Source organism: Rhinatrema bivittatum, chromosome 5, assembly GCF_901001135.1.
Source record: "Rhinatrema bivittatum chromosome 5, aRhiBiv1.1, whole genome shotgun sequence".
NCBI lineage: Eukaryota > Metazoa > Chordata > Amphibia > Gymnophiona > Rhinatrematidae > Rhinatrema > Rhinatrema bivittatum.
Window position 1 is genome coordinate 335,717,805 of NC_042619.1, and position 15,527 is coordinate 335,733,331.

General features: G+C 49.0%; 1 protein-coding gene across 3 annotated transcripts in view; it reads right to left on the minus strand.

Annotated features, from left to right (window-relative positions):
* GPAT2 (glycerol-3-phosphate acyltransferase 2, mitochondrial) overlaps positions 1-15,527 on the minus strand; it is a 462,570-nt gene that overhangs the window by 337,694 nt on the left and 109,349 nt on the right. For all 3 annotated transcript variants that reach the window (XM_029604447.1, XM_029604446.1, XM_029604448.1), the window contains exon 4: positions 2,404-2,477. In XM_029604447.1, the coding sequence (XP_029460307.1) occupies positions 2,404-2,477 (74 nt within the window). The remainder of the gene's footprint in view (positions 1-2,403; positions 2,478-15,527) is intronic.

Here is a 15,527-nt window from a genome sequence, read left to right on the forward strand (position 1 = left end):
CAGAAGCAGGACAAATTCCGGAGAAATCTCCTCCAGATCATCTCACCATGAGCGAGCAGACTCTCATCTGACACTCTCCCATCCTGATTCTCCTTAGCACCCTGGAACACAGGAGAAAGAGGAGGAGGAGGAGAGTCTCCAGGCTCCCTGGAGGTGAGGGACCCTGAGTGTGATCCCTGCAGGCGTGGCTGTACCATTGGATCCCCCGGGCCGCAGCCGCGGCCCCAAAGACCTGGGATCCCTTTTATCGATCACTGCTTCTGTGGAGGTACCTTCTTCCCCCGATGCGCAGTCGCTACAGAAGGAGCAAGCACTGTGCCTCCCAGACCAGAGCCCGCATGCCACCATAGAGGTTTCGGCACCATTTTCCACACGGCCACTAAAGGCAAAATTTCAGCCTGAGCACAATGATGTGACAAAGCTGGCTGCCATTTTGGCCCGAGTGGAATGCGGTACACTTTCTCCGCATAACCAGTTCCCTCGATGGGAGAAAACCAAGGGCAGGCTTCTACTTCTCTCCCTCCTGCCAACGCCGACAGCTCCCGCTGTCGAAAATGCCCAGGTCACCGAACCACCCAGACTGAAGTTCCTGATTTCTAAACTACCTCTTTTTTTTTTTTTTTAAACAATCTAAAATGAAAAAAAAAACCAGGATTACTTCCCTCTGACCAGAAGACGGCAACTTGTAGGAGGAGATCTCGGTGGCAGCGAGGGAGCCAATTCCCTGGCTATCAAGGTTTACAGAAGCAGCAAGCTACAGCAGGCAGAGGTTTCCAACCCCCTGCTCGCGGATGGCCCACAAAGAGGTACCTAACACCTCAGGGACAACTTCCTAAATCCAAGGAAGTATTTCTTCACGGAGAGGGTGGTGGACGCCTGGAATGCCCTTCCGGAGGATGTGGTGAAGACCAGAACTGTGAAGGACTTCAAAGGGGCGTGGGATAAACACTGTGGATCCATAAAGTCAAGAGGCCGCCAATGAAGAGTGGGTGACTCGCCAGAATGACAGCTACTGCCTGGAGACATACCCTTATTCAATAAACATACACATGCTTACTGTGACTCCAACATCGCTCTAAGCTTCAACAGCAAGAGGAAATGTGGAAAAATGGATTTACACTCACAAAGAGGGGAGTAGCTGGCTTGTTACGGCGGTTACTACCCCAAACCAAATAAGCCTGATACTTCACCTTCAATGCATATACAGCATAGTTCTCTGCTTCAACGGCAGGGGAGAAGAAAAAAGGGTTCGCACTCACAAAGCGGGGAGTAGCTGGCTTGTTACGGCGGTTACTACCCCAAACCAAATGTGTCTGATACTTCACTTTCGATGCATATCCAGCATGGCTCTCTGCTTCAACGGCATGGGAGAAGACTGATACATCACGCATTTCCAGCATAGCTCCCTGCTTCAACAGCAGGGGAGAAGAAAAACAACCAATAAGGACTGTATAACATAGTCTGGGTAAAACAAATAAGCATGGGTGTAGCTTGCTTATTGCGGCGGTTACTACCCCTACTACCCCTAACTAATCAAGCTAGATATTTCAATGGTGGGGGTGAAAGGGAAATAGAACCAAGAGCTAAGAGAAACAGATAAGTATGAGAGAAAAATGTGTGAAGCTTGCTGGGCAGACTGGATGGGCCGTTTGGTCTTCTTCTGCCGTCATTTCTATGTTTCTATGTTTCAAATTCTTTTTATTTTTTTTTTTGTTAGACTGCAGGTTTGCACCTCCACCACCTGCTGGAGACAGAGCAATACTGAGAGACTGCAGGTGACACTCTCAGATATGTAACAGTGCCTCAAAGTTTTGTTCTCTGCCTCCATCTGCTGGTAGGGATGCCACATGTCTAGACTGATCTGGGTATGAACAGGAACACCCATTTACACTTATGCAGGATCCATATCCTCACCCCGCATAGAGGGCTTACCTACTTTTCACTTCATTGATCTCTCTCACTACTCCCAGCCCCACGCTTCTGCCTGTTGCTCTTCTTGCAGGGGTGGTAACCCACCACCCCTCACTTGCTATGCTTTTTGGAGGTGTGGGCGTCCCTCTATTTCTTATCTATTATGCCTCCCACCCCTCCCCACATATAATCCCTGCTACTCTCTTCGATGACCTCTCCCCTGACATCTCTCCTCAGTGTACCCTTCTCACACACACCACCTTCTACTCACTTCACTGATCCCCCACAAAAAAACTGAACTTACAGCTCCCTCAGGATTTCCCCCCTCCCCTCACCTGTAGCTCCCTCTGGGATTTCCCCTATTCCCTTACCTGCTGCTCTTCTCCGTTTCTGCCGTTTCTCGCCCCAATTATCCCCACTCTCCCACTGCCCTCTGGCCTTCCCCTCAACACTATTCAGTGATTCCTTCTCTCCCTCCATCCCCTACCTTACCTGGTGCTCTCTTCAGTGACTTTAACTGGATTGTGAAATCCTAAATTGGTGTATGTCTTGTGAAAGAAGCGCTCCTGGAAATAATAACAACATAATCACCACCAGCCATGCAATGCACTGCTAAACGTATCCATGGGATGTAAGCACAGATTACCTGATGGGAAGAGTCTCATATGCCTGCAGAGCAAATTACACAGGATGGACTATGAATTGCCATTAGACAGGCTGTACTCTGGTCATCTTCTTTCAACCCAAATACAGGGCTGAAATGAAGACGAGCCAGAAGCATCATGGAGAGGAATCAAATGCAAGGAAAGAGGGGTTACCATTAAGAAATGGGAAAAAACAGCAAAAGGCCTACAAGACAGACAGTCTACACAATTTTGACAGAATATACCATTTGCTCAAGGCTTTCATTTCCTACTACTTCTCAAAGGGAACAATTCCCACAGCAAAATCCATGGGTCATCCACCCTTTGGAGCTAAATTTCTGGATCAAATCAAGTCCCAGAAATTTATTTTACACTACTACAAATCCTTAATATCAAGTAATTATTTCCTGTGGCTGTCTCTTCTCAATTTCCCTTTCCTCTCTCCTCTGGATGCCAATGCAAGGGATGTCTTTCCTCACAGTCTCGTGACAGGATGCTGCATTTTATATCCTATCAAAATCAGATAATCCCTATAACTTCCTGCTTCTCTTTTCTTCTTTGTATCTTTCCTCAAGAGCAGCAAGGAATGTTTTGCTCTTCCACACCCATGTAAGATTCAGCTTTAGGAAACTTTGCTGAAATAATTTGTATGTGTCACCAAACTAATACATAAATGGGGCAATTTTCAGATCCTTGATGCAGCTTGCAGATCCACGGGTATGTCCTGAAAGCTCAAATTCAAAAAGAAAATCCCCACAGAGTTATCTTTTGCTAGTGCTCTGGCATGCACACCACAGCTACAAAAGTAAACCAATGTGCTTATTTTTTCTCTCCCAACTTAAGCCCTGAGCTCTTTTCCCCATAGGAAAAACAGCGTGTGTACTTTTACCCACATTGAGGGCCGCAGTATTTAAAAGCCACTTTTAAGCACATAAAAATTCTGTTTGTGACCTTGGGCAATAAATTTAAAGGACTCTAATTGTATGTATTCCTATTCTCATAGCAATCAAAACTTAACCAGCAGCTCAACAAACAAGATAAAGGCAGCAGTCCAGCAGCAGGGGGGCCCTTCCAGTCTTTTGCATTGAGTGTCACATGTATGATATCTTTACACCCGCCAGTTACATGTTGTATGTGCGCACCCGGTGCAGTCAGATTCTGGCTCTCAGATAAGGAGTCCGATCTCTGCAGGCTAGAATAGCAGACCCGGAGGAGCTGAGGTAGATAGATGAGGTATATAGATGAGACCTTCAGGGACATAGTAGCCATGTCCCAACACTAGTTTGGCAGCCTTGGTGCTGCCTTAGAGGAGGAAGGTCTCCTGGTCAAAAAGCATCAACTTGGTTCAGCAGGAAGTGATCCTGTAGTAATGACTTGCTCTCCAGGTGAAGGAATTTCTTCTTGCACAGAGGTTGTCTCCTAGGGCTACTGCCCAGAAGAAAAGGGTTAGGTCGGCCATCACAGTTGGTGATTCGATCATTAGGAATGTAGACAGCTGGGTGGCTGGTGGGCACGAGGATCACCTGGTAACATGCCTACATGGTACGAAGGAGGCGGACTTCAAGCATCCCATAGATAAGATTTTATACAGTGCTGGGGAGGAGCCGGCTTTCATGGTACATGTGGGCACCAACGACATAGGAAAATGTGGGAGGGAGATTCTGGAAGCCAAATTTAGGCTCTTAAGTAGAAAGCTAAAATCCAGAACCGCCAAGGGTAGCATTTTCTGAAAAGCTCCCTGTTCCATGCACAGGCCCCCAAAGGCAGGCAAAGCTCCAGAGTCTCAATGCATGGATAAGACGATGATGCAAGGAAGGAGGATTCAGTTTTGTAGGAACTGGGGAACCTTTTTGAGGAAGGGGGAGTCTTTTCCGAAGGGATGGGCTTGACCTTAACCATGGTGGAACCAGGCTGCTCTATCTCCTTTAAAAAGGAGATAGAGCAGAAGCTTTTAAACTAGAACAAAGGGGAAGGCCGACAGTAGCTCAGCAGCACATGGCTCGGAGGGAGATATCTTCAAAGGATACTAATGAAGCAGGAGAGTTAGGATTTCCTAACAGAGAGGTTTCAATAAAAGCAAAAGTAGTCCATGTGCCTATAAGTAAAGAATCACCTGAGCTAAAAGATTCCAAATTATCCCTGTTAACTGAAAAGCAGACTGTTAATACAAACAAAAAATATACTTTCAATTGTCTGCATGCCAATGCCAGAAGTCTAAAGAAGTAAGAAGGTAGATTCAGTATATAAACAGTGAAAGGAAAATTGGTTATACCTGCTAAATTTTGTTCCTGGAATACCACAGATCAGTCCAGACAAGTGGGTTTTGCCCCCCCCCCCCCCTACTAGCAGATGGAGGCAGAGAATAAAAACTTTGCACACTGCTACTTAACCGAGAATGCCACCTGCAGTCCCTCAGTATTGACTTGTACCCAAGCCAAGATAACTGCTTTCCCAAACTCCAAGGATTTCTCCCTCTAGAGCAAGCTGAGGAAAAAGTTGGAACCCCCAACAAAATTGAACCCTCAACTTAGGGCAATGAAAAATCTTCCAATCTCCAAAAAGTTTAAACTATGTACAATCTTGTTCCAGTTCTGCATCACTTATTCAAATTCTGCATCACCAGCAGCATCCAGATGCGGGAAAAGTCTTTCGTAACAATAAGGGGATGGGAGTCTGGACTGATCTGGGGTATTCGAGAAAAGAAAATTAGCAGGTAAGAACCAATTTTCCTTTCCTGTTCATACCCCAGATCAGTCCAGACAAGTGTGATGTGCCCAAGTCCCTCTACACTGGGTAGGAACCCAAAGGACCCCATGCAGCACACTTTCACCAAACGTGGCCTCCTCCAGAGCCCTAACATCCAAAATGGTAACGTTTAGTAAAAGTGTGCAAAGACAACCAAGTTGCTGCTCGACAAATCTCCTGTGGAGAAACCAATTGACACTCCGCCTAGGAGGCTGCCTGCACCCTAGTAGAATGTGCCTACAGTCCTTCCTTGACCAACTGACCCTTACAAACGTAGACTGAAATAATTGCTTCCTTCAACCATTTGCAATTGAACTCTTAGCCGCTTTGCAACCTTTCTTTGATCCCTTGAATAAAACAACAAGTTGGTCCGACCTCCAAAAGTCATTTGACACCTTCAGATACTGCAATAGGACTCGACGCATGTCCAAAAAATGACACTCTCCTGCATGGGGCAAACCAGACGTCAGACACGGAAAGCCTGGTAATTCTGTGGGATGATGAGGAGATTATTTCTTTGATTTCCTTATTTGAATTAATATTGTATTGGATACAGTGGATTTAACTAGTAAGCCAGCTAACACTTACTAGTGACAGGCTGAAGATGTGCTGTCTCCGAATTTTTCTCAGAGATGCTGGACATTGGAAGGTTGGAAGATTGACAACAACATCTGGAGTGAGTTAAAACAGCCTACATTTGGGTCTGTCTATCAACCAGAGCCGAAGCCCTGGATACAGTCATTGCTATAGTCATTGATTGGTTGGGTCAGAAATAACTCCCAAAAGAACAACTGTTTCTATATGGAAGAGCCATGCTAATAAGCGATTCTTAGTTGGCTGGGGCTATTCTGGCACAAAACCATATATGACAAGAGAACTTGGTTATTCTGGTACAAAACCATATTTGAGGAAAAGAGCTCCAATTTGTGACCAATCAGAAAAGAACATTTGTCCTGGATTTCACTTGGGATATTATAAAACAGGGTAAAACTTTATCATCGCTTTGGAGGCAGAGAGAGAGAGAAACGCATGCCCAGAAGATATCCTGTTTCACAGTGCTAAATTCCCTCCCCACTGTGAGTATCAATAGCCTGGCCAGCTACAACTTACATCGTAAGTATTTGATACAATATTAATCAAGTATAGATATCTGGGAAATTCTCTGCGTTTATTTCATTATCTCTGGAAAGATTCCTAGAGATAACTGGATAAGGAATTATATACTTTACTGTATATTCTAAGTGTATACTAAAGAAACATTAAAAAGAATATAGCAAATCAACTTTATCAATTTGCTTATTAAAAGTTATTATTAAATTGGTGTCTGTGAATTATTCCTTATCAAACTAAAACAGTTACAATTCCACTGTCTGGCTAAGATAAAAGGCCAACAAGACTTTGGGTAAAAAGGAAGGCACCATACACAACGAGACTCCATCATCCGAAATCCGCAAAAAAGAATCTCTGCATGATAAGGTTTGTAGCTCCGAAATTCACCTAGCCGAACAAATCACCTAGCTTTCAAGGTAAGGTCTTTCAAAGATGCCCTTCTTAATGATTCAAAAGGAGGCCCACACAATACCTGAAGAACCAGATTAAGATTCCAAGATGGTCAAATCCTACAAACCAGAGGGCATACCATGTCTAGGTGAGACACTAGCGGCCATTCTTGAAGCCTCCCTCAGAAACAGCCCAAGGCTGCTACCTGGAGAAAATTATAGGCTAAACCCTTTGACAAGCCATCTTGCAAAAAAAAACCCAAAAAACCCAGCCTTCCTGCAAAGGATCAGTGTCATGGACCCCAAACCAAACACTCTACAGACTCTATATATGCCAAAGAAGTAGAAGACATTCTAGCCTGAAGAAGAGTAGTAATCACTGGCTCTGAATACCCCTTCAAGCGGAAGCGCCACCTCTCAAAAGCCAGGCAGCGATCTGCCTACTCCTGAAAAATGGGCCCTTGATGTAGCAATTCCTTCAGGCGGCTTAACCGGACGGGACCGTCTACTGCCAGCTGAAGCAGATCTGCAAACCACGGACGGCACAGCCATTCCAACATCACCAGGATCACTCTTCCTGGATGTTGTTTGATGCGTCATAGCACCTGACCTACCATGAGGGAAATACATACAGCAGAAATCTCACTGGCTACGGCTGAACCAGAAAGTCGATACCTTCGGAGCCAAATTCCCTCCGGTGGCTGAAAAACCAGATCGCCTTGGCATTCTTCAGAGTAGTCATGAGATCGAACTGGGGTTCGCCCCAGCTGCGCCGAATGAAGGCAAAGGCCTCTGCTGACAGCTTCCATTTGACCGGGTCCAGCTGGCACCTGCTGAAATAATCAACCTGCACATTGTCCACGTCTGCCATGTGCAAAACTGCTAATACTGCTAGATGTTGTTCCGCCCAGGCAACGGGTTCCTGAACCTCCTGAGCCACTAAACAACTCTTCGTTCCACCCCATTTGATGTAGGCCACCGTCATCGTATTGTCTGAGAATACACGCACAGCAAGCCCCTGAATCTGAGGAAGAAAGACAAGTAACGTCCTGCGAACAACCCTTGTTTCCAAATGATTGATTGTTCAGGATGCCTCCACCAGCAATCACTGCCCTTGGGCCTCCAATCCCTGACACATCGCTCCCCAGCTGGCATCTATGGTCACAACCCAGTCTGGAACTTCTATATCCACGTCCTTCTCCATATTGGGACGCGACAGACACCACAAGAGACTGGATCTGGATTCCCTCTGGAATGGCAACAGTAGCTGAAAACGTCTCCGACAACAGATTTCAATGGGACAGAAGTGCCTTCTGGAGAGCTCGCATGCCATGGCACAAATTCCAGGGTGGACGCCATGGAACCTAGTACTTGTAAATAATCTCAGACTTTGGGAACCGACAGATCCACCAGCCGAACTACTTGCGTCTGCAACTTGACCACCCTTCTCTGGGGTAAGAAACACCTTGCTTAACTGGGGTCGAATCACGCCCCCAGATATTCTAAGGACTGAGATAACTCCAGGTGGCTCTTCACCAGGTTTATCACACAGCCCAGGGACCTTAGGCGCTCTGTGACTCATCGAATGGAACAGTGAACTCCATTTCTGACTTCACCTGAATTAGCCAATTGTCCAGGTACAGATGCATTAGGATCCCCTCCCTTCTGAGGGCCGCCACCACCAGCACCTTCGTGAACGTTCTCAAAACTCAAAATGTTCTCCTAGCACCGAGAAGTGCAGAAACATTTGATGGTCTGCTTGGATGGGAATGTGCAGATATGCTTCCGTTAGATCCAAGGACACGAGAAACTCCTCCTTTACGCACCACTGCAATCACTGTCCACACCGTCTCCATACGAAAGTGCAGCACCCGCAAAGGCACACTGAACTTTTGCAGATCTAGAATGGGCCAAAAGGAGCCCTCCTTCTTGGGAACCACAAAATAAACCAAATATCTTCCTTGACCTTGTTCTCCCCGAGGAACCGGGATGATGGCTCCCAAGCGCTGCAGCCTCAGCAACATGTCCTGCACCACCACCCACTTGATAGGTGAAGTGCAACGGGACATCACATAGGCTTCCTTGATGGGGTGTGAAAATTCTAAGGGGTAGCCATCCCTTATCACTTCCAGAACTCACTGAACGGAAGTAATTCTGGTCCATTCCTCGTAAAAACAGGACAATCTTCCTCTGACAGCTTCCAGGGAGGAGTAGACCAGCCCACCTTCATTGGATGGATTTAGTGCCTCGAGAGCTCTGTCCGGAGCTACCTCTGGCCAGTCTATGTGTCTCTCGAAAGGATTGCTGCCTTCCTGTACCTTGCTTCTGGGTGTGTCCGGAAGAACTGCTGTTGGAGTGAAATCTCATTTCCTGAAAGCAAGCACGCGGCAAAAAGGTCTTCTTGCTCACTTTCTTATCTTTGGGCAATTTGTTTCCTTCTGATTCCACCAAATCCTTCATCAGCTTCACCAGATCCTCCCCAAACAGCAGCTTTCCTCTGAAGGGGAGACTACAAAGCTGTACTTTTGACCACATATCTGCCGAGCAATTACGTACCCACAGGATTATTCAAGCGGCTTTCGCGAACACCATATTCCTGGCTGACATCTGAACCATATCATACAGGGCATCCACCACATAGGCCACCCCCGCTTCCAACCAAGCCTCCAGGCTGGAATCTGCAGAGGTCCCTATCTTCTGCTCCTTTTGCACCCAGCACAAACAAGCTCTCTGCATTAGGCTAGCACAGACTGCAGCTCAAAGGCTCAGAGCAAAGACCTCAAATAGCCGTTTTAACAAGATCTCTAGCTTCCAGTCCTGGACATCCTTTAATGTCATCAACTCTGAAAGACCATGGCACTGGACACCTTCAGACCGGCCTCCAGGGAATCCCACTCACAGTCAATCAGCTTCTTCACCTTCTTTGGCAAAGAAAAAGTCTCAAGTGGCTCACGCAACCCATCCACGGCAGGATACACCCCTTCACTGTCAGAGTTTTCCTGCGTGACCTTGATCCCGATCTCCTCCTGCACATGGGGAAAGATAGGGCGTCATTCCTCTTTACAAAATGACCTCACCACCCTAGGATCATCGCCATCCACAGCAGGAACCACATCCACATCAGGATCAACACCCGGATCATCTTGAGGATCATCTTGAGGATCATCTTTGCAGGCCCTCCTGGAGACCATCACCATTTATTTATTTAACAGCTTTTTTTATACCGACATTAAAATACACATATTGGTTTACATTATAACAAAAAGGAGGAAAATTACAATAAACAGGGGAGGGGACAACAGGATAACGGATAGAATAGTAAGTAGAAAATAGGGAGGAAGCAAACTTAACAGAAAGGAACCAGTAAATAGTGAAAAATGTTGAGATTACTTACCTGATAATCTCCTTTTCCTTAGTGTAGACAGATGGACTCAGAACAAGTGGGTATAGTGTGCTCGTGATAGCAGTTGGAGACGGATCTGACGTCAGCACGGGTACATATACCCCCACAGGAAGTGAAGCAACTCAGTAATCTTCCTTGCAAAAGCTGTTATGGATATATGTGTACTGACGATCAATGAATTAGTGAAACAGGATTCCCCTGACCGATTGATAGTAGCTGGAGACCGCCAGTGCTTCCAACCGGAAGGCGTCGACACCTGGTAGAGTGGACGCTCTTATGTAAGAAAATGACATGGTGTACCTGGAATCGGTGAAACCCATGTACACCGGCAGCCGGGCGGGATGCTGAGTCCATCTCTCTACACTAAGGAAAAGGAGATTATCAGGTAAGTAATCTCAACATTTCCTAGCATGTAGCCAGATGGACTCAGAACAAGTGGGACTTACAAAAGCTTTACTCCCGGACTGGGCGGGAGGCTGCCTGAGGACCGCGTAGGACTGCCCTCGCAAATGCTGTGTCCTCCCTGGCCTGAACATCCAGGCGGTAAAATCTGGAAAGGGTATGGAGGGAGGACCATATTGCCGCCTTACATATTTCTGCGAGTGACAGCATCCTAGATTCTGCCCAAGAGGCCGCTTGCGCTCTGGTGGAATGAGCCTTGACCTGCAGAGGTGGTGACTTCCTGGCCTCTACGTAGGCCGCTCTGATAACTTCCTTGATCCAGCGGGCTCTCAAGGGCCAGACCGTAAGAGAGAATTGAGCCAGATCCTCGTGGAGGATGGGACCTTGACGTAGCAGGTCCCTGAGAGGGGGCAGGGGAAGAGGCTCCCCTGCCAGTAGTCTTCTCATGTCCACGTACCAGGGTCTTCTTGGCCAGTCTTCTTGGCCTCTGTGCCTCTGAATCTTGTGTATAAGGGCGCCCAGCAGGGGCCACGGAGGAAAGGCGTACAGCGGGGTCCCCGGAGGCCATGGCTGAACCAGGGCATCGATCCCACGAGAGAACGGATCTCGCTTGCGGCTGAAGTATCTGGGAACTTGAGCATTGGACCTGTCCGCTAGTAAGTCCATGACCGGAGTCCCCCACTGATCCACAATCATCTGGAAGTCTGTGGGGGACAGCTGCCATTCTCCCGGACTTAGGTTTTCCCTGCTGAGGAAGTCTGCCGCGGTGTTGTCCCTTCCTGCAATGTGGACGGCGGAGATGTCCTGGAGATTCGCCTCTGCCCAAGCCATCAGCGGGGCTATCTCTAGAGACACTTGTTGGCTTCTGATTCCGCCCTGTCAGTTGATGTATGCCACCGTGGTGGCGTTGTCGGACATCACTCTGACTGCTCTGTTCTTCAATCTGTGAGCAAATCGCAGGCAGGCTAATCGGACTGCCCGTGCCTCTAGGCGGTTGATGTTCCACCCAGACTCTTCTCTGTTCCACCGCCCTTGGGCGGTGAGCTCTTCGCAGTGTGCTTTCCATCCGCTCAGGTTGGCGTCTGTGGTGAGCAGAGTCCACGTGGGGGAGGACATCTTCGACCCCCTGCTCGTCTGGTCGGACTGCAACCGCCACCATAGCTGGGTCCGTACCCTGGCGGGTAGAGGTAGATGCAGGGTGTAGTTCTGTACACGTGAGTTCCACCGAGAGAGGAGGGAGTGTTGTAACGGTCTCATATGGGCCTTTGCCCATGGTACCACTTCCAGGGTGGATGCCATAAGACCGAGAACCTGCAGGTAATCCCAGGCTATGGGCCGGCTGGCTCCCATCAAGGACCATAGACGGGTCTGGAGCTTTAACCTTCTCTTGGTGGTTAGGCTGACTTTGCCTGGGTGTAGAACCGGACTCCCAGGTATTCCAGTGATTGGGAAGGCTGTAGGCAACTCTTGCTTAGGTTGACTACCCATCCCAGGCTTTCCAGAAGGGCGATCACTCTGTTTGCCCGATGGCTCTCCTCTCGTGATTTCGCTCTGATCAGCCAATCGTCTAGGTAGGGATGGACCAGGATTCCTTCCCGTCTGAGCGCCGCTGCTACTGCTACGATCACCTTGGTGAAGGTCTGTGGCGCCGTGGCTAACCCGAAGGGCAAAGCCCGGAATTGGAAGTGTCGTCCCAGAACCTTGAAGCGTAGGTAGCGCTGATGATCCCGATGGATCGGGATATGCAGGTAGGCTTCTGACAAGTCTAAGGCCGTGAGGAATTCCCCTGGCTGTACTGCGCTCTTGACTGAGCGCAGAGTTTCCATGCGAAACCTCGGGGACCCTTAAGTATCGATTGACTGACTTGAGGTCCAATACGGGCCGGAAAGTGCCTTCTTTCTTGGGTACCATGAAATAAATGGAATAGTGCCCAGAATCCATTTCCCATGCAGGTACTGGGATTATGGCTTTCAAGGACAGGAGCCTCGCCAGGGTAGCTTCCAATGCTGCCTTCTTGTGGATTGGACACGGAGATTCCACAAACCTGTCCGGAGGGATGTGATGGAAATCCAGATAATACCCCTCTCGGATGATGGCGAGGACCCACTGGTCCGACGTAATCTCGACCCATCTGGGGTAGAAGAGGGTTAACCTGCCCCCTATGGCTTCGTCCCCCGGATGGATCGGCTGATTCTCATTGTGGGGTGCGGCCGGGACCCGAACCCGAGCCGGCTTCCCTCTTATGCTGCTTGGTCCGAAAGGACTGGTTCCTGGCCTGAGGACGAGGTGCCTGGTAGCGACTCCTATAGGGAGTGAAGCTTAGAAGCTTCTACCTCTGGAGGGCCTCTGAAAGGTGCGCTGGTTCCTCTTGGACCTGTCTTCCGGCAGTCGAGGTACTGGAGAGGCACCCCATGTGCTGGCCAGTTTATCTAGGTCGCTGCCGAACAGAAGAGACCCCTTGAACGGCATTCTAGTGAGACGTGTCTTAGAAGGAGCGTCGGCTGACCAGTTCCGTATCCAGAGCTGCCTCCTGGCTGCTACTGAGGATGAGACCCCCTTGGCTGTTGTACGGACTAGGTCGGAGGCGGCATCCGTAAGGAACGAGAGAGCTGACTCCATGTCTGCTGCCGGCGCATTGTTCCTGACCTGTGACAAACAGGAACGCGTTACCACTGTGCAGCAGGTTGCTATTCGCAGAGACAGAGCTGCCACCTCAAAGGTTTGCTTCAGGATGGCGTCCAGGCGTCGGTCATAAGCCTCCTTGAGGGCGCCCCCCCTCCACTGGAATGGTAGTGCACTTGACCACAGCGCTAACCAAGGCGTCCACCTTAGGGCACGCCAGCATATCCTTGATTGCCGGGTCCAGGGGGTACATGCCAGATAGGGCCCGACCCCCTTTGAATGAGGCCTCCAGCGCATTCCACTCCAAATTGATCAGCTGTTGCGCCGCTTGCAGGAAGGGAAAATGGCGGGCTGTGGGACGAAGACCCTCCAGCAGGGGGTTCTACGTGGATGCCTCCATGGTAGTGGGGCCTGGAATAGTCAACTCCGTCCGACGCGATAAGGGCGAGAAGGTCCAGGGGCAGGGTCAACTGAAGCGGCAGCAGGGCCTGGACGGGAAGCTGACTGCATCTGTACAAAGGCATGGATTCCCTTAAATAAGTCCACCCAGGAAATGGAAGCGGTTTCTAGCCGTCGGGGTACCAAGTCCCCCGGAATTCCTGGCTGTTCAGGACGCCCCGCTAGATCCGGGGTGGCCCCTGGGGAACTGTCGGTAAACCTCGGTTGAGACGGGCCCTGGCCCGAGGCTCCCACGGCCTCCTCACATTGGGCACAAAGGGAGTCTGGCTCCTCGCTCTGCGTGGCACTAAGCTGGCACGCTGAGCAGAGGCCGAGAGCTTTCACGCCGGAACCAGGAGGTGCCGCCTCTGGGGACGCCAGGGCGTTTAAATGTTCCATCACGTCTTGCGCTTATGCTGCCAATAATATGCGCTCAATAATATGCCGTCGGCAATATGCGCTCAACAATAATATGCGCTCAATATACAATATGCGCTCAATAATATGCGGTCAGCAATATGTGCTCAATAATATACAATATGCGCTCAATAATATGCTGCGTTGTGCGCCCATCCTGTCTTCGTGTCTGCCTTAGGCTTCCTACCTGAGCGCTAAGACTTCTGGGAGATCGCCTGTTTACTTACCACCTCCTTCCTTGCCTTAATAACTCAGTGGAGCAGAAGAACAAAGTCTGAGGAAAAATTCCTCAGAATAAGAGGACCCTTTGTCCATTCCATCCTTCTCTGGCTTCCAATTTCCCCATGTCCCCTCATGAGTGCATCTGCACTGGGAACAGCGGGGGAGGGGAGTCTGTAAACTACTTCGCTGCTGCCTACCCTCTATGCTGGACAGTCAAAATGGCCACCATCTCCTCGGAACCACCACCCCCCGCGGGGCCTCCTGTATGGGTCTCAATGATAAGGTGCAACATTTACTCTCTTTGCCTCACGTGGAGGTGCCTTCCCCTCTGGAGACACATCTGGCACACAAAGGAGACACATCTGGCACACAAAGCAGCCAAATCAAGGAGAGACCGTGTCACAACACAGGCCCTGCATGCTTTCCCACATCTTGTGGGAGGCACCATGGTGCAGCCATGGCTGAATACTAAAAATAGCCCCGAGTCAAGCGCGCACCTCTAGGGTCCCTCCCAGTGCTGGCCCAGACCCCCAGAGCTGCTGCTATGGCGGGAGAAGTTGCCCTTACTCACCCCAGCGATTGCCGATGAAAGGAAAATTGGTCCTTACCTGCTAATTTTCGTTCCTGTAATACCACAGATCAGTCCAGACCAGTGAGTTATGCACTCCCACCAGTAGATGGAGTCAGAGAGCAAAGCTTCGAGGCACTGGTATCCCAAGTGTGCCACCTGCAGCTCATCAGTATTTATCGATACCCAAGCAAAGTATAATTCACAAAAAGCCATCTAATTCCCGAAACAAGGGCGAACAGGAAAAAACTCCCTCAAGGGTCTGAAACAAACGACCCCAATACCTAGAAATCAGGTTTGAACCACGGTTCATAACAAAAACTAAAATATTATAGAATCATTTGGATAGATTCCCTATGTACAGCAGCTAACCGTTGGTATATCAGTCTTTCGGCAGTAGCACCTGGGCAGGATCCTGGACTGATCTGTGGGGGGGGTTTTTTCAAAATAATTTTTATTGGCAAGAGCTCATACAGAACAGAAGCAGGCTCACAACAACGGAAAACAGCGACATAACAGTATAATAGCAATCCAAGGCAGTAATAGCCAACTAGAAAACAGCTGGTGCATTTCTTTCCCATCACATTTTATCCTTGATTTTTCTGTTCCCAACCCGAGCCCCGCCCTCCCCAGCCCATGGTCAGACAACCACACTC